Consider the following 24,225-nt stretch of genomic DNA (forward strand, 5'->3'; position numbering starts at 1 on the left):
AAAAATAAATTTAAGGCAATTTATGACCCATTTTAAGAGCTGCACAAGTTAAATGAGCACCGTATGAGTGGCGTTGGACAATGCCAATGTCTATGGTAACATACAGTATTGAGCCATAAAATTACATGATTTGCAGTTCAGATACAGGTTTTCACTAAAACAAAACCTTATACAACAGCATTTCAGCCTTTAGACCATTTTTATGAAAAGGGATAATTCAAGCATATAAATTGTTAATTTAAAGCTTATAAATATTACTGTCTTAATTGTTTAGATTTTTAGAAGGCACATTAACTTCTTTCTCATTTACAACTCTGTGTTTGCTGTGTAAAATCATGAGTTGATATTTGCATTGATCTGATCTGACCATAAACAGCAAGGAAGTCTTGTTGGAAATGCAAATTCATTCTCTGCCACGAGGTGGTACTGCTGAAATATTGTGGTTTCCCCAGTAATGGCTGTACACAAAGCAGCTCTGCGCTCATAAACGCTGCTTTATCAGGAATTATAGGTAAAATGAAATAAAAATGCCAACGACACGTGTCTGAGGACAGTCGGTTCCCTTCAGATACATTCAAATAAAGACATCCACGCCGCGTTTTTACTTGAAACGTGCAGCGCTCATCTTTATTCAATGACATCATTGCCTTTTGAAGTTTAATCCAGCCGTATCGCGACACTTGTCTTTCCGTCCCCAACTGTAAGACCTCTTGAAATTATAATTAAGACATTTCTTATACCATTTAACGCATTTAAAACTTTTTATGGCCTTAAGTTTGATACAACTCACTTAAGTTTTTAAGGACCCGCCGGAGATCTGCATTTAAGGTAGCCCGTCGGGCAGAGTGGTGATACATTTTGGTAGCCCGACTGGAAAACACAATAGTCCCGGGACGTCGGGCTAGCGATTTTGCGAGCCCTGAGTACTGTTACATTGCTGAAATACGCAATTACAAGTAAAAGTACTGTTGTCAAAACAGTACTTAAAGGCACAATATGTAATTTTCGCCGCTAGAGGGCGCGTATTCAAAATAAACAAAGAGGCAAAGGCGTAGTTAGATGACGCAGTGACTGAGTGTGGAATCATGGGAGTTGTCGTCTTCATCCCCACAGCCGATGCAATCCAACATGACTCGGGCAGAAATCATGTTCATGGATGAGCTAATGATTTATTAACGTAGTAGAATGAAGCAGGGTGAGGCTGTAAGCCGTCAAAGCGAAACGAGGCCGCTGAACGAGCGTGACACACGGCTCGAAAGCAGCGAAGCTTTTATTATGCCACAGTCGACCGCTTCCGCTCCTTCCTGTCGTGCATATGTGGGGAAAAAAGCAGCGCTGTTTTATCATACTAGATACATTTGAAAGTTCTGTTATAATGCTACTCTGTGCGGTCGTCACCGGTCTAATAAAACGCACAACATATTAAAGCATCTTTGGTGTTTCCATGTTTTCTACAAAACAAAAATGGAAATCGAGGGGTTATGACGTCATTGGCAGGCGACACAATGACACTATAGACACGGTCCGTGTCACTAGTTAAAATTGCTTATTTCTCTGGATTTAAACATTCTTCGAAACATTTGGGATAATGTAAGTACACAAGTCAGCAAAATATATAACACCGTTCTAGTGGTTTTTGGATATTTTAATAAAAAAATTGTGTGCCTTTAAGTAAAAGTACAAATTACTCTTCTCAAAAACTACTCCGAGTACTAGTTATTAGTTCTTTTTTTAGCTGGCAGTATTTAATGAATTACAAAAAATATTCATTCATATCAAAGATCTATGTGGATAATAGCTACTTTGAACATAACCCACTTTTATCTTATTGACAAATTACATGAAATTGGTGGTCACGATACAGGAATTTCTAACTTCAGTACCTTGAAAAATATCAATATTAAAGTACCCGTGAACCAGAAGTTGCAACTGACTTCATTGTTGTGATGTATGTCCCAGTGAAACGGAATATTGAATAAAGGGTGGGGTTTTATTGTGGTGCACCTACACTCCACCTCTTGCTCATAGCAGATTTCCGGTTGGATAGGAGTGGTTTAGAATATCTGCTTGTTACATCTGACATCACACTTCACTGCTTCTGGGTCCTAATGCTCTGCCAGATGCCCCAAGAAAACACCAAACTGTGCTAATATACACACTCACGATGTCATGTAATACTGAAAAATTATAACCCTAACCTTTTATTTCCATACTGAAATCCCAGATGGCCTGACAGTAATTCAGCTAAAATATTAGTGTCTGAGACACTGTGAGCACAGAGACTGTAGTGTCACAGCAAATTTTTAAATGCTTTGCTTAAATATGTAATATTAATTAAATAGTGCTCATAAATGACTGTTGAGATGGTATTCTCAAGTGAAATGAGTAGAGGCTTGGACCCAGAAACAGCCGTCCTTACGTCATTACTTAACAAGAGGATTCTCCCCAAGCCGTCAAATTGATGTCATCAGAGCCAGAACGCCATTCCAGAGCGGAAGCCAATTTTCAGTTTTTGATTAAAGATTATGATGGAAGACCATTTTTTTTTCAGTGTATTGACTTGCACAGTTTAATTGTTCACCACAAGACTAGTAATGTGCACTAAAAAAGTAAGTAGAGTCATTTTTAGGGCTGGGTATCGAGTTCGATACTTTTTAGGCACCGACCAAAATGCCTCGATACCATCGAGTATCGAAAAACGTCTCATCGTTCGGTACCAAGTTTTGATACCCAAGGGGTTAATCTAATCGGCGTCAGTGAGCCAATAAGCCTGCAGCACTAGCCGGTGTGTTCGACTAGAAGAAGAGGTGCGGCGCAGATCGATCAGTTTTTGACATCCACGAGAGTGATTCGCACGGAGCAGTCTGCTCTCTTTAGCTCTCGTGGTACTGTATTACACTGATCGGTTTGCACAGTCGGTCAGCGTCAAGTTGAACACACCTACTAGTTTACACCAGTTACACTCAGAGATGTGGCGCACACGTGAGGCTGTAGTGTGAATGCGTCCCAGCCCCTTTAGATGTAAGGCTACATTTACACTGGTGTGTTTGTTTTAAAATGAAAACGATCCTTGTCATACTGGCGTTTCCACTGCGTTTCAAGCCGGCTTACCACTGTCTCCGACAAGCGACAGACCGGTCATTCAGTCATTCATTTCCAAAGGAGAGTAGCGCGGGAGCTGCATGGATGTCCGTTCATCCTACACGACCGAAAGCGAGCGTTATCTGACCATTCATGCAAACTGTAGCATCATGTTACATAAGATGATAAATAGGTATGCACCGAAAAGAAAATTCTTGGCCGAAGCCGAAACCGAACAAAATATTCAAGTTTTTTTCCCCATGTATTTTGCCAATTTTTTTTCCACCATTGCATAAATTTAAAAAGCCAAAATTTGCTTTTGATTGTTTTGTCTTGCTTTTCAAAGAAAAAAAATCAATTACAAAACAACATTTTAACACTGAACATTTTTTAACATTCTAGCAGACATACCAACAAAGCGCAATTGAACTTAAAATGAATAAGTTGGTAAAATAATAATTTTTGGCCATCAGACCCTCTTCTTGAATCAGGCATGTATTTTATTTTTTTACACTGCACAATTAAAAGCAGCCTTGCTGAGAAGAGACTCCTTTTAAAACATTAGAAAATATTACAGATCCTAATTTGAACACTATGTGTGAATGTTATAATAAATGTATTAAAACAGAGCTGTTGTAATGATTATTATCATTATTATTGTCTTTTTTTATTTTACAGAACAACAGTAAAAGTGTTTGTAATAACTTCCGATTAGCATCTTATGTGTGTTTTGGCCATGTAATGTTGCTGAAATTAAATGTTATTCAGAGCAGCGATCATGGAAGAGAGAACACGGACAGCCAGCGCTGGAAGCTGCTAATGCTCATCAGTAAATCAGTGGAAAATAAATAGAAATCATGATTCTGTCTGAGCTATGCGTTTTGAAATGAATATGCACTAGTGTAAATGTAGCCTAACATGTGAAATAAACGTGTTAAGAAATACTACAGAAATTAAAGTGATCAAATGTAAAATAACACGTCCAGTGTTATTTTACATTTGATTACTTAAATTTCTGTAGTCTTCATTGTAAAAAGTAAATACAGATTAATGCTTACCATTACAGTTATAAAACGTATTCAGTCAAGAGCAGAAAATTATTTTCTTTGTCTTTTCTTCTTTGGTTAACATGACAGACAGCAGCATAAATATTGGACTGTGGTCCCTTTTAAGAGTTTATCCACGGACCCAATATACTGTTACACAACATGCGTTCTCTTTCTCAACTATTTAACGATCCAAAACTGACTGTTTAACTGGACACTCGCCAAAACGAGCATTTTGACATAATATTTTATGTATTTAAACGTTTTAGCGCAGTTAGCCACTCATTTTGGTATTTGTGGCTCACAAGCTGTTTGAGACTGAGTGCGGATTGTGTGCTCCACTAATATTGATCAGTGGTGGTGCGCGCGTGCGTTTGGTATAAGCGCGAAACCTGCGGGAATTACTAAAATAATGCGCAATACAAGCATTTAACCGGAGCGAATGAGACGTGTGTGTGTGTGTGTGTGTGTCAGAGAGAAGAGAGCGAGAATGCGCAGCTGATGTTATTGCCTGTGCTGCTGGTAAAGAAACGGATCGGGTCGAAATCGGAAAGAAGTGAGACTGACCGGCCGATCATGAGGAAAATCGTCCGATAACGATTCGATCCCTGGCCGATCGATCGGTGCATCTCTACTCGGTTATATATGTTAAGACTTTTTGAGAGCTTGCATCCAGTTTTCTGCAATTACATGACTGTGTTCTCATGTTCCAATAAAGTGCTCGCCACATTTGCACGGGAATGATTAAAATGATGCGGAATACCTGCAATCCCGCGCGGACATTCAGACTCTGTAATCGACAGGAGGCGGATGCGTGTCAAACTCACTGTAGTAGAAGAAAGAGAGACGCAGCTTGTATCGGTGTATATTCGGTAGATACTGTGGAAAATGAGTAATGGAACTGTGTCAGATATTTTAATATCGATATCAAAATATAGATATTTATGATAACACTACCATGTAGTTTGTTTCTCCAAACTTTGAGTCCATAAATTACACTGAGCTCCCTCACTGTCTGATCAGCTCTTCACCTGCTGCAGCGGCGGCTTTTCCCGGTTCAGATATCAGGGCTTTTATTGGTCCCTTTACGATCGGATGTCTTTATCTTATTTTTATTGGCTACTGAAGTTTCGTCAAAGGTTTGAATATCAATTCAAATTGTGGGTGTACTCGGTAATGAACTATGATTAAAAAGTAACGAAGTAGATTATTTAGCTTAATTTGTACTTGAGTACAAGTAAAAGTACAGCTTTAAAAATATACTCAAAAAAGTACAAGTACCCGAAAAAACTACTTACAGTAACGTGAGTAGTTGTAATTTGTTACTACCTCCACCACTGCTAGCTGGAGGGGTTTTGATTTCAGTGAATCGAGTCTTTTGAATTATTTCACTAAAAAGATTTGTTTATAGAATATAGAATTCAGTGATCATTTATGTAGGTGTCATCGTTATGCAAATGGTCAAAAACCAACCTTTTGTCAAAGGATAACAAAGCTGTTTTGAGCTTGACTTTTATCAAGTTAGACAAAAATTCCAAAAAATAATAACCTAAATAAATTTAAGACTTTTTCATTGGCTTTCTTACTTTAAATATTTTTTAGTTGGCGTATATGGTTCAATAGGTAAAAAAGGTTATTTAGATTTATTAAAATGCTCTCTACTAGGGATGTGCGGGTCTAGTCGACTAAACGGTACAGCTCCTACTAGTCGACACTGAAAATAATAGTCGATTACACGACAGGAAAAAACAAACAAACATGATTTTATCATTCAAATTACCGTCATTTTAACATTGCATTTAAAACATTTTAAATAACAAGTTAAAATAAAACGTTTGAAAAATAATACATTGTTTAAAAGTTTTTCTGGGCGGAAACTACGTTTACCTCAGACCTCACATGCGTTTTCTTCGTGTCAGTTGCGACGAGTTCAAAAATTACCATGCGAAAGACGAGGGGATGATAATGAAGGATCACACTAGAATTATGTTAACCTAGTGAGGTGTTGGGACAAAGTTTACTACTATTTTTGGAACTGCTCCTTAAACACAAGTCAGTGGTTGTTCAAGAGTTGTCTCTGCACAGAATTGACACAACATCAAAATGCTATTTGTAAAATCAAATGTTTGAAAAATCATTCAGAAATTTGTGGACATTCAAAACAAAAGTGCATTTAAATGATCAAAAGAGACAGTAAACATGTTTGTTGAATAAAACTATTCATTTCTATCAAAAGAAATTAAACTTTTAAACATGCAAATCATGAGTATTCAATATATTGTCCAGTTTATTGCATGCTTAACAGGGTGACAGTGTTTTTTCCCTCCTCCCCTGTAGACTTCCATGTCAGAACAGAACAGCAGTAGTTTAGTTACGGGACAGACCTCTTATCTCCCTGAATCCTTCATGCCTAAATTACCAATTCTCTCTTTTTCTTTAAACTAAGGAGTAGGGCTGAGCGATAATTCGATAATGGTAATTATCGCGATATAATTTTCTTTAGAGTTTAGAACTCTATGAAGAGTTCGATAAATGTTTGATATAATGTTTATGCACCTAAAGCGGAATGAAGTGGCATGATTTGTTTGAATCGTGCCACACTGTCCATTTATCCGCTCGGATCACAGTTCAAACTGCTGCGCGGCGCGAGCTCACTAGAGCAGATGCATTTACTCGGTCACGCGAGCACTAAACAGCACTGTGAGATCCAGTGTGAATCGCGAATTGAGCGATGAAAACAAATGACTGTGATTTAAAGTAGTTAAACAAAAAAATGTAATAAACCTGTAATGAACTTATATTGGTCGATAGTAACAATTTTAACAACTATCCAAAAAAATATATTCTTTGCAAAGTAAATGCAAATTAGAATTATATTATGTTCCTGGAATTATGTTATTTTCTTTGATGTGCACATGCACATAAAATAACAATGCATGGTAATAAAGATAATTTCTTTCAGAAAGGATGCAGAAAAATGACACATATTTTATACTATTTCAAATAAATTCTGTTTTTGAACTTTCTACTCATCAAAGAATCCTAAAAGTTTCCGGGGGGAGATTAACTGTTTTCAACATTGATAACAATAATAAATGTTTCTTGAGCACCAAATCAGCACATTAAAAGAGTTTCTGAAGGATCATGTGACACTGAAGACTGGAGTAATGGATGATGAAAATTCAGCTTTTCCATCATAGGAATAAAATTGTTTTAAAATGTATTAAAATAGAAAATAGGTTTAATATAATTAATAATATTGAATAGAAATGTGATATAATATTCCACAATATTACTGTTTTTACCATATTTTTGATCAAATAAATGCAGCCTTGGTGAGCATAAAATACTTCTTTCAAAAACATTAATAAATCTTAACAACCCCAAACTCTTGAACTGTAGTGTATGTATGCCTGGCTGTAGTATAAGCTAAGGTAAATTACTTGTATTAACTAGTACTATTTAGCAAACTACTACTTTTTAGCTACTAGTACTTGCAATCCACTACTTCTTGATTTTTTTTTTCTTCTGTTATGTAAAACAGCTCTGTTTTTTCGGTGTAGGTGAAAGCATGGTTTAAAAATGGTTTAAACAGAAACTGGTTGAGCTGAAGATGTATTTTAGTTGTACTTCTGTCTTTCATTGCAGGATACGTCAGGATGAAACGACTCAGGACTTCAAGCAGCAGTGACAGTTCAGACAATGAGAGTGAGTAAAATGAACATTACAAAATTCTGAATCTACATGTAACTTCTATACAGAACAAAGATGTTTTATTCTCGGCTCACTCCGTTGTTGTATCATAAAGGTCCCTCGACATCCTTTTCCTTTAACAAGTATGGAAGCAAACCAGGCACCCCCGCCTCTGCTCAGAAGAAACCAGCAGAGGTAAACACCTTAACTTGTTTTAAAACTCTTGATTTTTATCACCAGCCCTATGAATGAGGTTTTTCTACAATAAAATTGGTTTTATCACTAATTAATAGGGATGCTCCACATCCGAATAGTCGAAAACCGGTGAAATATCGGGTGGTGTGTACTTCCGAATGTCCAGCAATTCGTCTCTGGTGAAACTGATTGCAGGGATATAACTAAAGACAGGACAAACTGACAAAAACATAAAAACAACTGCAGAGCACGCCACGGAGGCAGCCATCAGCGTCGGCGCCATTGTGCAAATTCAGTGACGTTAGAGCAGATCTGCGCCTCACTGCACGCGTCTGCGGCGCGTTACGGCTCCATGGGAACCGGAGTTGATCGCGGCTAATCTAGTAAGTGCTTGTGTTTATGAGCCAGCCGCGGCACGTTTCTGAAGCGGCTCTCCACGCTGCTTGACTAAAAATAGTCTTTTGTGAGTTGTCACAGCGTGGTGGATGGAACAAAACCTCGTCAGAGCCGTAAGGGATAATGGTAACATTAATACGCTGATCGTGGGCTGTTGTTTATAAAACAAAATAACTTCTTTGGCCATATTAGCCTACTCAATAGCATTAACACAGGCTTTACTCTTTTCAAACTTTATCTGGAATGTCACTGTTTCTGTCACTGCAGCTTCCCGATCCGGCGAACGAACACACACACGTGCGTGCGAAATCGTCAGCCTCATGGAAAAATTTTATTTAAAAAAATTTAGTTAATATTTGCATAATTTATTATTTATTTTATCCAGCGACCCACCTGCAAATAATCAGAATGCATTTTTTTATTACCCGACCTGCCGATTAACAACTTCAGTCTGCTCATCACTTTAACTGCGTTTGTAGCCGGCGCCATAGCCAGACTGATAAACAAACACAGACCTGAAGTTAACTTCGGGCCAGTCACGTGCGCCCGATGAAACAGTCTATTTAAAGCTTGAAGCATCAGAATCGGCATCGGTATCGACCGATCACCATGACAAGAAATCGGTACTCACTATCGGCTGCAAAAATCCTGATCGGAGCATCCCGGCTCATTAAGGATATTTCTCCCTTGTTAGGTGTTCAGAAAAGACTTGATCAGTGCCATGAAGCTCCCAGATTCTCACCATATTTCTCCTGATGATTATTACCTGTTGGCGGACACATGGAAGCAGGAATGGGAAAAGGGTGTACAAGTACTCGCTAGTCCAGACACTATCCCTCAGCCCTCTGTGAGGTATGTCACTTTGAATAAAAGAAAGAACGGGTAAAAACAGGTTTACAAAATGTACAATCTTGCATGTGACTTAAGTTGGGTTTTTTGTGTGTAGGATAATAGCAGAGAAGCCAAAGGAGGTCCTCTTCACCAAACCAAGGAAATATATTCAGTGCTGGAGTCAGGACTCTACGGAGACAGGTTACGTCAACATCAAGGAGCTGGCGGAAGCTATGTGTAGATACGACCTTGATGATATGGATCTATACTGGCTCCAGCAGCTCAATACAGAGCTTGGGGTGATGGGTAAGAGAGAAGCTGCTTGTAAAAGCCTCCCTGTAAGATTCCCTGTAAGAAATGTAACATTTTGGATGTTACGTTTAGGTGATGGGCCAGTGGATGAGTTGACGATGGAGCGGGTGATGGAGGCACTGGAGAGACAGTGCCATGACAACATGAACCACGCCATCGAGACTGAGGAAGGGTTGGGAATAGAGTACGATGAGGATGTCATCTGTGATGTATGTCGTTCACCTGACAGTGAGGAGGGCAATGACATGGTCTTTTGTGACAAGTGTAACATTTGTGTGCACCAGGTGAGATCTTTGTTGGTGTCAGTAAATACATTTCTCAAAAATTCAGAAGACTTTTTTTTTTGTCTAACTATACTGCATATGATCTATATGCTTATATATACTTTTGTAGTAAAATATTGCTGTAGTATATTATTGAAAGTCAAGGCAAGTTTATTTATATAGCACATTTCATACACAATGGTAATTCCAAGTGCTTAACATTAAAAAAGATTTAAAATAGTCATAAAATAATCACAACAGATGCATAAGAAATACGAATAACCATAAAAGCAAATTATTTAATTATAAAATTTGATTTAAAATGTATTTATTGTAGTTTGTATTGTAAGCTAGAAGAAGATAACTTTATCCTAAAACTCATCACACTCATATTCTGTTGCAGGCCTGCTATGGCATTGTGAAAGTGCCAGATGGGAACTGGTTGTGTAGGACTTGTGTTCTTGGCATCAATCCCCAGTGCCTTCTGTGTCCTAAAAGAGGGGGCGCAATGAAGGCCACCAGGGCGGGCACTAAATGGGCTCATGTAAGCTGTGCCCTCTGGATACCAGAGGTGAGTTGTCTGTCACAAGGATGGAATTACACCTGCATTATTGTTATGATTGTATGCTCTTAATGTTGTTTCATTAATAATATTATGAAGTTGAGCTTACTTTCCTATGTCAGCATATTTGTTAGTTTTAATTAAGCACACAAAAGCCACAAAACTGCAGTTTTGAGTTTACGGGGTCTTTTTAAAAAAAAATGTTGTATTTGCCTTTAGGTGAGCATTGCATGCCCAGAGAGGATGGAACCCATCACCAAAGTGTCTCATATTCCTCCCAGTCGCTGGTCGCTCATCTGCAGTCTCTGTAAACTCAAGACTGGAGCCTGTATACAGGTAATGGTGTATAGTGCATGAACATTTCTGCTGATTAATTGGGTTGCAACAATTACTCCATAATATTAATGTCAGTTTGAAAATTAAACAGACAACCTTAGTTGGATATAAGAACTTGGGAAAGAAAACTTCCTTCAGTGACATAATTTTTACAGTACATAGTACAGTACAATCAAGATACATATACTTGAGATGCAAAATTAAGATCGTGTTTTCCGAGAAATTGAACAAAATTAAGTGAGTTTGTTTCAAACAAGAACAAATATATCGGTCAATGGAGTATGAAAACTTGTACTTAAGTCCACTAGCGGATATTTTTGCTTTTTAATTATAAACTCCATTTTGGTCAGTTTCACAGAAAACGAGACTTGTCATTTTGCTTCTCAAGTAAATGTGTCTTGATTTATTCATCTTTAGACATTTGTACTGGAAAACAAGACAAAAATACTGATGAAGGACATCACTTATTTGCAGTGAGATTAGAAGGTACAGTAATAGTTTGGGAGCAGAGATATTCAAGCCTTAAGCTTTTCTTTTATGTCAAATGAAATAAAAAGTAATGAAGATCAGTAAATATTGTCTCTAGTTTTGTCTTCCAGATTGATGTTTTTTAACACTGTCTCTAATCTTGCAGTGTTCGGTTAAGAACTGCACCATCCCTTTCCACGTCACTTGTGCTTTTGAACACAACCTGGAGATGAAGACCATCCTGGATGAAGGTGACGAGGTCAAGTTCAAATCCTACTGCCTGAAGCATAGCAAACCCAAAGCTGGAGAAGCGGGTTTGAGTCCGGCCTGTCATAAACCTCCAACTGAGACTGAGAAACTGGGCTTGAGGGCGCAGAAGCTTCAGGAGCTGGAGGAGGAGTTCTACACACTCGTTCATCCTGAGGAAGTGGCCCAAGACCTTGGACTGCCAATCAGCCTGCTGGATTTTATCTTTCAGTACTGGAAGATGAAGAGGAAAAGCAACTTTAACAAGGCCCTGCTGCCACCTAAAGAAGATGAAGAGAACCTACTTTTGCAGCCACAGGAGGACAGCATCCACACACGAATGCGCATGTTCATGCATCTGCGGCAGGACCTGGAGAGGGTGGGTACTACCGTCATCATTAGGGGTGCAACGGATCGTAGATGATCCGTGATCCGTATGGATCAGGCTGCACAGTTCGGCACGCATGTGATTCGCGGATTAACTGTTAAGTTAACCTTCACAGAGTTAAAGTTTATCATTTGCACAAAGCAATTTTAACTCGCACGCTGTTTTCTGTTCGCTCAGCCGCTGCCTCACACGCAGAGAGAGAGACACCGCGTGGACAGCGAATTGATTCCTCTTTCACGTACACACAAAATTATGTTAAAATACCCGTTTTGGTACCCGTCTTAAGTTAACATAAACAGCTGAGAAGAAAACAGGATGTGTTGTCAGTATTAGGTCCGTGCATTTAATCTTAAAGAGACAGCACCCAATAAATACCTGTTTCTGTCTGCTAATCAAATAACACCACAGCTGTAACAAAGAATAATCTGTATTTAACTTGTGCGGTGAGCACTATTGTGTTATTTTACACTTAATTATTATATTTCTGCACCTGAATGCTACTGTTACTGACTTTATTTGTAACTGTGTTTTGTTGTATTCATCTATGCTTGTAATTTGTGTAATTGTTCTTTTTATTACTAACTTTTATTAGTTAAGCTAGTAGTTTTTGCTGTGGTATAGAAGTACTTAAAGTAAGCTTTCACAAAAAATTTTTTTGTTGTTGCTGATCTGAAAAATGATCCGATCCGTGACTCAAAATCCGTAATATGATCCGAACCGTGAGTTTTGTGATCTATTGCACCACTAAGGATGAGATAATTTTTTAAAGACATAGATCAGAATGTTCAACTAGTTGTCTTTTTGTTGCTGTGAGCAATTTTCCCTGCATTCCCAGTTTCCAGTTATGTACACTACCATTCAAAAGTTTGGAGTCTATAAGCTTTATTAATGTTTTTGAAAGAAGTCTTTTATGCTCACCAATACTGAATTTATTTGATCAAAAATACAGTAAAAAACTCCCCGCTGTATTGTTAAATATTATTACGATTCAAATTATTTTCTATTTTAATATATTTTAAAATGTAATTTATTCCTGTGAGCCATTACTCCAGATGTCATTGTCACGCGATCCTTCATAAATCATTCTAATATGCAGATTTGGTGATTGTTACACTTCAAATGTTGACTACTGTATATATTTATAGGTTAATAGAATGTTTTAAAAAAAACAGCATTTCTTTTAAATATAAATGTTTTGTAACACTATAATTTTATTTATTGTTTTTATTACTGCTTGTGATTTAATTGAAGGCATCCTTTACAAAAACAATTGACCGCAAACTTAGTGACCGCAAACAGTAGTGTAAATGCATGCTTAAACCAGTAGTATCATGTTGGGAGTTTTTGAAGTTATGATCCTGAAGTGTGTGTCGTTTTTTCAGGTGAGAAACTTGTGTTACATGGTGAGTCGAAGAGAGAAACTGAAGCTGTCCCAGAGTAAAGCTCAGGAGCAGATTTTCAATCTACATGTCAAACTCATTAACCAAGAGTTATCTTCAGGTAATTCACTTTTTTTTCTGTATTTATTAATTATTTTGTTTTGTTTTTTTATTCCTTTATTAATTTGTAGTTTGTTGTAGCTTGGAGTTCAAATTTACTCTAATTTTGATGTATTTTTTTTATTTTTTTGTAATAAAAATACATTTTAAATCATTTTTAACTTTGTACTCTACACTTCTTATACTTAAAGTTAAACTCTTTCAATCAAAAAAATCCATGACATTCCAGCACCACTGAATAATTGACTAACTTCTACTTTTATTGGTAGGGCTTCCAGCATCCTCTTCTTTAGAGAACTTATTGTTCCACCCTCCTAGGATAACCCTAAAACTCAAAATGCCCAAAGTGTCACTTGGCAATGGCAAAATCAGCTCCAAATCTGTTAATGGACCCCTGTGCCCGGATAACAGTGGTAACGTATATGACACTAATGAGGGAGGCATCGGTCAGGGCAAACCGCAACTCCATCTTGGACGGGTAAGGATAGAGGAGCGCGCCAATGGTCTCTTGCCAGCCTCCATCTACATACGACGAGATGGTGGGACTCCCCCATTGGTCGTGAAGCAATCTGGCAAACCTTTAGCTCTGCATGCTGCCCTCCACGGTCAATCGTCTAATAGGAAAGGCAAAACCACCTCTGAACCAGAGAAAACCCACCAATTGAAATCCAACGGCATTATGGACAAGCCCGTACTCCAAAGAGACACTTCCTGCCAGACGTCCACTGAAAAGGACACATGCAATGAGATTTCAGGGAAAAGTCAGTCAGGTGGATTCCACAAAACCTCTCTTGAACACTTCAGTCGATCCCTCAAGAAGGCCACTGTCAGTTTAGTACGGACTGAGGATCTTCGGGCCTTTGAGAAGAACGCACGCAAGTCCTCCGGATTCTCCAAACCGGTTTCTAATGAGCGGCCGCTAGGGGGCAGCAAGCCATGCCAAGAGAGCGACGGTTACTGTCCGGATGCAGAGCTCAGTGACTCTGAGCCGGAGGCTAAAGGGAAGTGCCGGCAGGGAGGGAGGGGGCAAAATCAGAGAGGACCAGCTGGAGGCTACGTCAAGTCTGCCAGCCGAGCAAAACTGTCTTTTGGCTCTAGGACGTCAGTGCAAAGGTGACAATCTTCAAAAGCATTAAAAACATCTCAAACCCACTGCCACAAGTTACCATAGTCCTCTGGCGGTAATCAAAAGTGCCAGATTCTGTTTTCCTCTGTTGAGGATCAGCCGATGGGGTTTAGTACAGTGTGCCAAAATGCTCTCCCTGGCTGATTGCAGAAGTTCAAGTGATTGGTCTATTTTTGTGTTGGACTGATATATATCACTGTGTCTCTCTAACCAGCCATAGGGTTTCTGCTGCACTTGGACTCAGTTTGTGAGAGCACCTGCTATACAGTAGGTTTTATGAGCCGTCAAGCAGTGTTTCTATACTTAAAAGGAACCTCACTTTTTAGACTGTACATAGTAGTTTGTGTTAAGATCTGGAGCACATTGAGATGCTTTCCACATACTGAAACGGTATCATACTTTCTTACTGATATGCTTATGCAAATAAATAAAGACTTAACTCTGGTCTGACAAATCATGTGTTTGATTGTTGTGAGGTGCTGGTGTCTGGCAGGACTGCTTCCTATTTTTTTTTTTCTCTGTTCTTCCATCTCTTTGGTCTCTCTTCCTTTTGCTTTGTTGCCGCTTCTTTGCTAATGTTAAAATTGACATGTTGAAAAGACAGTGTGCTTGTGCAACTGAAATGGTCTTACCTTTGTGTCTTCAGAGTGTGAAGGGAAATGTCAGACCTTAATGTTTATATTTAGAATCAATTTCATGCCGCGTTTGTTTCTTTTCTTTCTTTTTTTTGTCTCCGATCCATTTTCGTCACTTCTTGGCACCAGACCCATTCATTATGTTTGCAAAAGACCATGAAAAATGGCCTGTAATAAAGTGAGAATGGATTTTAATGTGATGTAGTGAGTATTTTAGCACAAGTCATACAACACTTTGTTTCAGCATAAAAACATTCATATGCCCATCCAAGTCAGCAAAATAACCTGGGTTCAGAGTTAATTACCAATAATAATAATAAAATACATATTTATAACGTTTTAAATATATTTATAAGGTCAGTAAGATCTTAAAGTATTAAGAAATTAATACTTTTATTCAGCAAGGATACATTAAATTGATCAAAAGGGACATTTGTTAGTAAAAACACCTATAATGCTACAAAAGATTTTTCAAATAAATCCTGTTGAACTTTCTATTAATCACAGAATCCACAAAAATATTTCGTCTTGGATTATAATAATAAGTAATGTTTTTTGAGCACCAGGTCATCATACTAGTAATAAATGATTTCTAAAGGATCATGAGACCTTGAAGATGGAGTAACGGCTGCTAAAAATGTAGCTTTGCTCTCACATGAATAAATTACATTTTATAATAGAAAACCGTTGTTTTAAATTGTAATAATATTTCCCAATATTACTGCTTTTACTGTATTTTTGATCAAATAAATTCATTGGTGATCAGAAGAGACTTTTTGACCCCTAACTTTTGAACCGTAGTAAATCCACCACTTTAAATTGTGAGGTCATGTTCAGGTAAAACTCTAGATTAGTAATTAGTGTTCTGTCATTTTCCTTCAACCTCAGCCCTCTGGCTAGTCCAAATGGAAGTGTTCTCTACAGTTTTATTAATTTTCTCCACTCCAGAAACCACCGTTTTTGCACTCTGCTGTGTTTCCTCAGGCTGCATCTGCCTCCTGCTGTAAACTAACACAAAAAGAGAAGTCGATAATGAGCAAATCATTTACATTCTGAAGAGCTTTAGTCAGGGAAGTTGTGCTTAGTGGTAATTTTATGATTGTAGACCAATTCAAGAGCTTGATTTACATTAAATTGATCAAAAGGGACATTTGTTAGTAAAAACACCTATAATGCTACAAAAGATTTTTCAAATAAATCCTGTTGAACTTTCTATTAATCACAGAATCCACAAAAATATTTCGTCTTGGATTATAATAATAAGTAATGTTTTTTGAGCACCAGGTCATCATACTAGTAATAAATGATTTCTAAAGGATCATGAGACCTTGAAGATGGAGTAACGGCTGCTAAAAATGTAGCTTTGCTCTCACATGAATAAATTACATTTTATAATAGAAAACCGTTGTTTTAAATTGTAATAATATTTCCCAATATTACTGCTTTTACTGTATTTTTGATCAAATAAATTCATTGGTGATCAGAAGAGACTTTTTGACCCCTAACTTTTGAACCGTAGTAAATCCACCACTTTAAATTGTGAGGTCATGTTCAGGTAAAACTCTAGATTAGTAATTAGTGTTCTGTCATTTTCCTTCAACCTCAGCCCTCTGGCTAGTCCAAATGGAAGTGTTCTCCACAGTTTTATAAATTTTCTCCACTCCAGAAACCACCGTTTTTGCACTCTGCTGTGTTTCCTCAGGCTGCATCTGCCTCCTGCTGTAAACTAACACAAAAAGAGAAGTCGATAATGAGCTAATCATTTACATTCTGAAGAGCTTTAGTCAGGGAAGTTGTGCTTAGTGGTAATTTTATGATTGTAGACCAATTCAAGAGCTTGATTCTTAATGTAGGTGTTTATGTAAAGCCACACTGCCCTCTATCTGTCTTCTAACAGTCTTAACGTGCTTCAGTTTTAAATATTTAGCTGAGCAGTGTATCATTCAATATTGCTGCCCAGAATCATTTCCATTTGACTTTGATATTAATAAGGATAGACAATAATGGTGAGTACCACTGTCATCTGATGTTCTTTTCAAGCTTAACCAGTTTATCTTTGGACTCCCCTGTTGAAAAAACCAGCATATGCTGGTTAGGTATGTTTAACCAGCATATGCTGGTTTTTTCAACAGGGTCAACTGATCTTCTTTTGGTTGAGTGGCTGCTGTGTTAGCTGCTACAGGACTTCAGTGCTGCCTAAGGCTTATTGATCATTTGAGGAAAAAGCTGAGTTTGACTCGTGTTAAACCAGCGCAGCACCCGCTCTTAAAAGAGAAATATAAATCATAGCAAGTAAAACAAACCTCCACATCTGCAGCTTTAGGTAAGTAAGGTACAACGTCAGATTATTGCAAAATAAACCCCCACAGGACCTCGGTGCTAAGTGGATGTACTGTAGTGATGCTGTGAGGTATCAGAGAAAAGTCCCGTGTCATCGCGAAACACTGTTTCTCTTACAATACTGAGGTCAGCAGTTTAGCATTCACAGCAGCAGAGAGGAGCTGCATCACCAGTCCCATCTAAAGAAAACAATGGAGGAAATTACACTTGCTCAGTCAGATGTATTCTGTAGTACAGAACGGCGAAAAAAGAACGTGTGTTGACAGTAATTCATCGCGTGGACAATGTCATAAAGTATACTAGCATCTGCCTAAAAATTAAAACCCGCACAAAATACGAATCCTACTATGGGGAAGGTTTATGAATATTAATTAAGCAAGGCTGACGACGCTGTGACCAGCCAATTCCCCTAATTAATATTCATGAGCCAAGTTTTCCGCGTTCGTAATTTGCTAGCAGTCTCCCCTTTCGGCGAATCATTTCGCCCTATGGGGAGAGCGTCTCGTTACCTCATTAAATATTTATGACCCAAGCCTTCACCGTAGTACGTTTCTAAACCCGTCAGACTGACCGGGCGGAGAATGCAGTGGATAAATGCACCGTTTCTATCACCATTTCTTTTCTATAATATCGCTCCAAAGGACGAATTTTCGGAACGTCCAGCAGATTCGTTTGATGATTGAAATGAAAGGGAAATTCTAAAATAAATTTAATCTCATCATTACACGGAGAAGAGAGAGTTTCTTCCGGACTATTTCGGTTATCAACGCGGGATTTGTTGTGGATACCTTGCCCGGTTCAACCTTGTGTCGCCAATGACAAGTTCAGCACCGCGTAACATCCACCCCACTTTTACACGACCACCATGGGGCTTTGGGAATCAATAATGAAGCGGACGGATATCTCGTGTTCTTTTCAACATCCGAGTCCTTCAGCATTAGAGTCTGTTGAAGCCGGTTTAACCTGTACCCACGTGTCACGTGTCACGAATTAAAATAGTTTAAAACATATTTGCTGAAACATTCTTCCTGGACTGAGAAACCAAATTTAAAGCCTGGTAAATCCTGATATTGTATAACTCATGACAGTGCACATTTCATTTCATTGCATTTGAATAAAATCCTATATTTGCATAGACACTAGTCTTTGCTTTGTTAAATAAACCTTCATGAATTTCCATGCTGGTCCAAGCTGGTTTGGAGTTGGTCTAGATGATGGACCAGCATAGCCATGTTGTTGAGCAGCAAAATGGTCTTTTGATGAAGCTGTTTGATCCAGGAAGGCTTTCTGGTTAAGCTTTCTCCTGATGCTGGTGTCTTTTTTTCAGTTTATTTTGGATGTTTATCGAAATATCAAGATGAACTTGAATGACATGCATATGCACTCGCTCGCCTTTTACATTTTGACAGAAATCCAAGATGACATCGGAGGTCAGCCAAGTGTCATTGAGTGAGCTTCCCATGGACAACTGGATGGCCCATCTGCCCAGTGCACTGTGGGAAACCCCTCTCTGTTACATGGCCATTCCAGGTATTTAACCTCACATTTTCATTTATACATTCACTAATTGCATGCAAACTGCTTTTTCTTGTTTGGCACATTTGAGTTCTGAAAATTACAATTTTAGTGGGACTTTTTTCTGTGTTTTCAATGCGTACCCACAATTCTGGACTTTTTATGGTTTCAATGTAATATTAATCCACAGTTATGTATTGAATGAGTGAATATTGTTATATTAGGAGGGCGCCATTATTAATTGATTAGAGTGACCACGTTGTTTTTGTTTTGTTTTTACAGTCTGCTTATATTTCCTTAGACATTTTTTTTCAGTGCCATTAGTGCTCGCGGTCATTGTGCCATTGTCCTAATGATTTTGTAGGGAGCCATAATGCCATGACCTACTGTCTGGATAGGAATGACCGCTCTCCAGTGGACCCCACTCAACCAGATATGTTGCAAAAGTTGGACAAGTACATGAAGCCCATCATAAGGCCATTTGTATACAAGTGGGCAATAGCACAGGTATGTCGTCGCAGATTGTCGTCAATGAGCCATTTTTCGAAAAGTGCTTTTTTATTATTAGTTATCATTACAGTAAAATTAATATAATAATCACCATTACATGTTTTTTCATATATGTTTCTGCATTTTCAATTGGATTACTTGGAATAATTTTGGACAATGGTTGCACCATTCACATTGTCAGTTACATACAAATAGTAAACCGTCTGAGTACATTGAAAGCCTTGTTGTCCTTCATATATTGAAATACAAAATCATTAAAGCTATATCAGAAAATGCATGATCAAATTCTTTATATCTAGAAGTGTTGAATTTTTCACGCTTGAAAAAGCTCAATAATGGCTAAACATGTAAAAGCTGAAAAAAAATGCAATTATGCTGGTTATGGTATCAAATCCCTCATGAGGTTATAGACCATTTTATGTCAGCATGCATCAGCAGATTCCTGTAGAGCGTGAGTCTCTGAAATCTATCAGCATGAGGGGGAATAAATTGCCGTCTGCTGTCCTGAGGAAATCAATCAAACACTTAGTGGCTTTGCTACAGTGAAAGCTCTGAAAGCACAATTAGATGGGATAGTTATGACAAAAGTAACACCGACTACGTTTACATGGACATCAGTAATCTAATTATTTACCTTATTCTAAATAAGCCAATATTATGATTAAAGGCACAATATGTAAGATTTTTTTATTAAAATATCCAAAAACCACTAGAACAGTGTTATATATTTTGCTGACTTGTGTACTTACATTATCCCAAATGTTTCGTAGAATGTTTAAATCCAGAGAAATAAGCTATTTTAACTTGTGACACGGACCGTGTCTATAGTGTCGCCTGCCAATGACGTCATAACCCCTCGATTTCCGGTTTTGTTTGTTTTGTAGAAAACATGGAAACACCAAAGACGCTTTAATATGTTGTGCGTTTTATTAGACCGGTGACGACCGCACAGAGTAGCACAATAACAGAACGTTCAAATGTATCTAGTATGATAAAACAGCGCTGCTTTCCCCCCACATATGCACGACAGGAAGGAGGGGAAGCGGTTGACTGTGGCATAATAAAAGCTTTCGAGCCGTGTGTCACGCTCGTTCAGCGGCCTCGTTTCACTTCGGCGGCTTTCAGCCTCACCCTGCTTCATACTACTACGTTAATAAATCATTAGCTCATCCATGAACATGATTTCTGCCCGAGTCATGTCGGATAAACATATAGTTCGTCTTCGTGATGATGCCATGTTCAATTTTGGGTGTTTCATTTTTAATTTTATGAAAGCTTCAAGTGCAGTTAATTATTTGTACGTGCATACAGATGACGGCGGGTGTTGAAGCTATTTTATTTGCCGTCAAACGGTTGAGCACTGCCGTGTGTGTATCCTGTCGCAAAATGGGCGAAAAGTCCTACACAACGGTAATAATTTGATTAAGGTGTTTACATGTCTATACTGCACTTTAATAATGCGACTAAAATAGGAATACTCTACATGTCTTAATTCGATTTCTGTTTACTTCGAATATGACTTTAGCCGGATTAAGGTAATCAAAAATCTATGTTTACATGGTAGATTCTTAATCAGAGTATTGTCTTAATCGTGTTAAAATCGGATTATTGTTGTCCATGTAAACGTACTCATTGATGGATGAGCACATTGTCCCAAATCTGTACGTGAGATTGAGCGTTATGTTTTTATGTTTTTATGTTTTTGTTTGTCTCCAGCTAACTGTTCAGCACTATCTGCACCTGCATTGTTAATGATTGTGCTTTACATTATAGGAGTCTAGTATTAGGGAGCAGTTGGATTCTGGAGTGCGATACTGTGACCTGAGGATAGCACATCGGCCTAATGACAGCTCAAATGATCTCTACTTCTACCATGGTGTTTATACCACTATAACTGTGGAGGTAAGACAACTGACTACACAAATTTATGAAAACAATTGATTAAACATTTAAAAGTCTTAGTACAGCATTTCCTGTCTTGTCTATTTGTTGTGCAATTTGATAAGTGCAGTAGTTCTAATCTGAATTTGATGTTTGAAGAATATAAATAAATGTTTTTTACTTGAATCTAACCAGTTTCTTGTGAGTTACGTAATCAGATTACTTTTTTTCAAGTAACTAGTAAAGTAACGCATTACTTTTCTAATTTACAAGAAAATATCTGAGCTACTTTTTCAAATAAGTAACGCCCGTTACTTATTTTTTCCCATTTATTGATTGAAAGCTCTCCTGTCCCCATGTTGAGAGAAATCGGGAGTAAGATGTTACTTTAGTTCTAGAATAAATGTGAACATGCATTAATTCATCTCACTCACTCACTCACAAAAAAAAAAATCAGATTTAGTTTTCTTCAAAATTAATAAAAACAGTTAAACGCAACTCAGAATATGACTCAAAGCTGCAATAATTAAATATGTTAAATAATACAAATATCCTTTTTGTATTTAATCCCATTTTATTAACCAATTTGCTGCTGACCTTCAGTGATCCAATTCAACCATACTAATAAGCAAAAATTACACAAGATAATCATTTTTTTATTGCTGAAGAGTGTTGAACTTTCTTCTTCTGCGTTCTACTGTACAGATGTGAATTTACATTTCCTTCAGCCTGAGGCTTTTGCTGTGAAAGGGCTTTTACATTAGCCAAAAATATAACTTTTTATATTAAAAGCAAACAAGCAAGCCCTGCCCAGATTTAAAAAGTAACGCAAAAGTATCGTAAAGCATTACTTTCAATAAAAAGTAACTAACGTAATGAGTTACTTTTTTAGGAAGTAACGCAATATTGTAACGCATTACTTTTAAAAGTAACTTTTCCCAACACTGTGTGTGTATATATATATGTATATAAATTTTTTTTTAAATTCAAATAAATTATGAAAAATCATGAAAAGATACTTCTGATTTTTCTGGAAGGAGTGTGTGACACTACGGAAATTATGGAGCCAGAGTCATCAAGTTATCGTTTCATACGAGCACAATATTGCTAACTGCCATAGAGAATTGTGGTTCCATATACCTTATTGGTGGGCAAATAAGTGCAAGGCTGAAGCACTGATCGAGGAATTTGAACGTAGGAAACAAAATGGCCGACCAGGTAATCCTTAATAATATTCCATGCATTTTTTTAGATATATTTTATTCCATTTTTTAAATATTTAATTTATTAAATTTATTCTCTTGATAAAACTATCATCTTTGGAAAAGTAAAAATGTTTCCTGTAAACAGTAACTCATTTTATTTTATATTGTGTTTTATTGATAAAACTATTCTTGGAAAAGTGAAAATGTTTCCTGTAATAGTAAGCTTTTATTTTTTTATTAATTCTTGGAAAAGTTAAATTAAACATCAGTTCTCATTTGCATCATTTTCCACAGGCGGCTTCTTTGTGACTGGCATTAATCTTACTGAAGATCTGAAGTACATTTGCTCCCATCCCACAGAATCACTGAAGGATATGGTGATGTCTGCATATCCCACATTACTTAGCTGGGTCAAGCAACAGAAGCCTGGTTCTAACATCGGCTCCCTCAACATCATAGCTGGGGACTTTGTGACAGAGAGCCGGTTCATACCAACCGTCATTGCCCTGAATGAAAATCTGCTCAAGAGGACCATAATACCAGAGCCTTGAGCCTCTTTTAGTCTGCACAATGTATTTAACATTTGAAGAAAGAAGTGTTTTCTTGTTCTTGGGATGTTTTTTTTATACTAGTCAATTTTACACTTTTTATAAGGGTGCTTACACACTAGAGTTTATGCTGCATCAGCTCCATTCATTTCAATAGGGATGGTGCATTGCAAGGATGTAGAGGAAAAACACAAGGGTTTGTGAAAGTGAAGCTCCATCATGCAACCAAAAGCACTTTCTATACACTCAAAAATGGAACCTATGCATTCCTGTCTGCCAAACGCTCCGTCAGAGAATGGTTTCTAGTGTGTATGCACCCTGAGGATGATAGATCATTTTGAGTTATGGGTAGAATATTGTAATGCACTGACTTTTATGACTTGAACTTACTGTCCTAATTTTATTTATGCAGTCTCCAATATATACCTCTGATTTTGCTAAACTTTTGATCATTTTTAAGGACCTCAAAATGTCATTATCAAGGTCCAGGTTACCACAACTTTACATTTAGCACATTACAGGACACAATAAGTTCCCTGTGAGCATCAGAGTTTGCATGAAAATTGCTGAAGTCTACTCAATGCAAGCCAGGATTATCAAACACTCAGGATTGTTCATTCGCTATGATAAACTCTTTTCTACTGTGTGGAATGGCAATGGAAATATGATTCCAATAAGTATATGTCTGCATGGTGCACAATGAAAAGCATGAAAAGACACTGGAATATTTCTGTGGTTGCACACGTTCTCTGCCGCAGTAGCATGTTAAGCCAGTTTAATCAAGATATCAGTTTGCATTACAAACAAATATGCCTATACTAACAAAAATATCAACAGTTGAATGGCATATCAACTATTCATATTTAATGTCTGAATATTTCCAATAAATAAAACATCTAACAATATTCATAGAATTGTGTTATGAGTTATTAGTAACGAAGTCTTCTCTGGCACACAAACGGAAACAAGAGGGAGCAAGAATTAGCTGATGTGAAAAGCAGTATTTCACTGTGCTTGTGCTATTGATTATGGAGTGTGCTGAAAGCCTTAAGTCAAACTGAACCATTGATAATGGGGGTTTGTGTCTCTTTCCAGATCAACGATGATATGCTTTCATACATATGCTCTGGTCAGACTTAAAATGCATAA

The 24,225-nt window shown here is 37.5% G+C and overlaps 2 protein-coding genes across 2 annotated transcripts; both read left to right on the forward strand.

Moving 5' to 3' along the window:
• Nucleotides 1-7,779: 7,779 nt before the first annotated feature.
• On the forward strand, nt 7,780-14,886 carry jade3 (jade family PHD finger 3). The gene is made up of 10 exons (XM_016268679.1): nt 7,780-7,835; nt 7,936-8,015; nt 9,106-9,263; nt 9,358-9,548; nt 9,627-9,838; nt 10,221-10,388; nt 10,599-10,715; nt 11,350-11,808; nt 13,200-13,317; nt 13,586-14,886. The coding sequence occupies exons 1-10, from the start codon at nt 7,787-7,789 to the stop codon at nt 14,431-14,433; spliced, it is 2,400 nt and encodes a 799-aa protein (XP_016124165.1). The 5' UTR covers nt 7,780-7,786; the 3' UTR covers nt 14,434-14,886.
• A 3,103-nt stretch (nt 14,887-17,989) lies between these two features.
• On the forward strand, nt 17,990-23,907 carry LOC107582808 (PI-PLC X domain-containing protein 1-like). Its single transcript, XM_016268830.1, has 6 exons — nt 17,990-18,474; nt 18,827-18,947; nt 19,297-19,439; nt 21,216-21,344; nt 22,361-22,541; nt 22,823-23,907. Exons 2-6 carry the CDS (start codon nt 18,836-18,838, stop codon nt 23,077-23,079), a joined length of 822 nt encoding a protein of 273 aa, XP_016124316.1. The 5' UTR covers nt 17,990-18,474; nt 18,827-18,835; the 3' UTR covers nt 23,080-23,907.
• Nucleotides 23,908-24,225: the final 318 nt, after the last annotated feature.

The sequence above is a fragment of the Sinocyclocheilus grahami genome, unplaced genomic scaffold (assembly GCF_001515645.1).
Source record: "Sinocyclocheilus grahami isolate Dianchi unplaced genomic scaffold, SAMN03320097.WGS_v1.1 scaffold47.1, whole genome shotgun sequence".
NCBI lineage: Eukaryota > Metazoa > Chordata > Actinopteri > Cypriniformes > Cyprinidae > Sinocyclocheilus > Sinocyclocheilus grahami.

Excerpts from the sequence above, each read along its gene's own strand:
- jade3 (XM_016268679.1), top strand. The coding sequence starts at position 7,787 with ATGAAACGACTCAGGACTTCAAGCAGCAGTGACAGTTCAGACAATGAG. Across the intron at positions 9,264-9,357 it reads ATCCCTCAGCCCTCTGTGAG|GATAATAGCAGAGAAGCCAA; the intron begins GTATGTCACTTT and ends TTTTGTGTGTAG. Across the intron at positions 9,839-10,220 it reads GTAACATTTGTGTGCACCAG|GCCTGCTATGGCATTGTGAA; the intron begins GTGAGATCTTTG and ends ATTCTGTTGCAG.
- LOC107582808 (XM_016268830.1), top strand. The coding sequence starts at position 18,836 with ATGACATCGGAGGTCAGCCAAGTGTCATTGAGTGAGCTTCCCATGGAC. Across the intron at positions 18,948-19,296 it reads CTGTTACATGGCCATTCCAG|GGAGCCATAATGCCATGACC; the intron begins GTATTTAACCTC and ends ATGATTTTGTAG. Across the intron at positions 22,542-22,822 it reads GAAACAAAATGGCCGACCAG|GCGGCTTCTTTGTGACTGGC; the intron begins GTAATCCTTAAT and ends CATTTTCCACAG.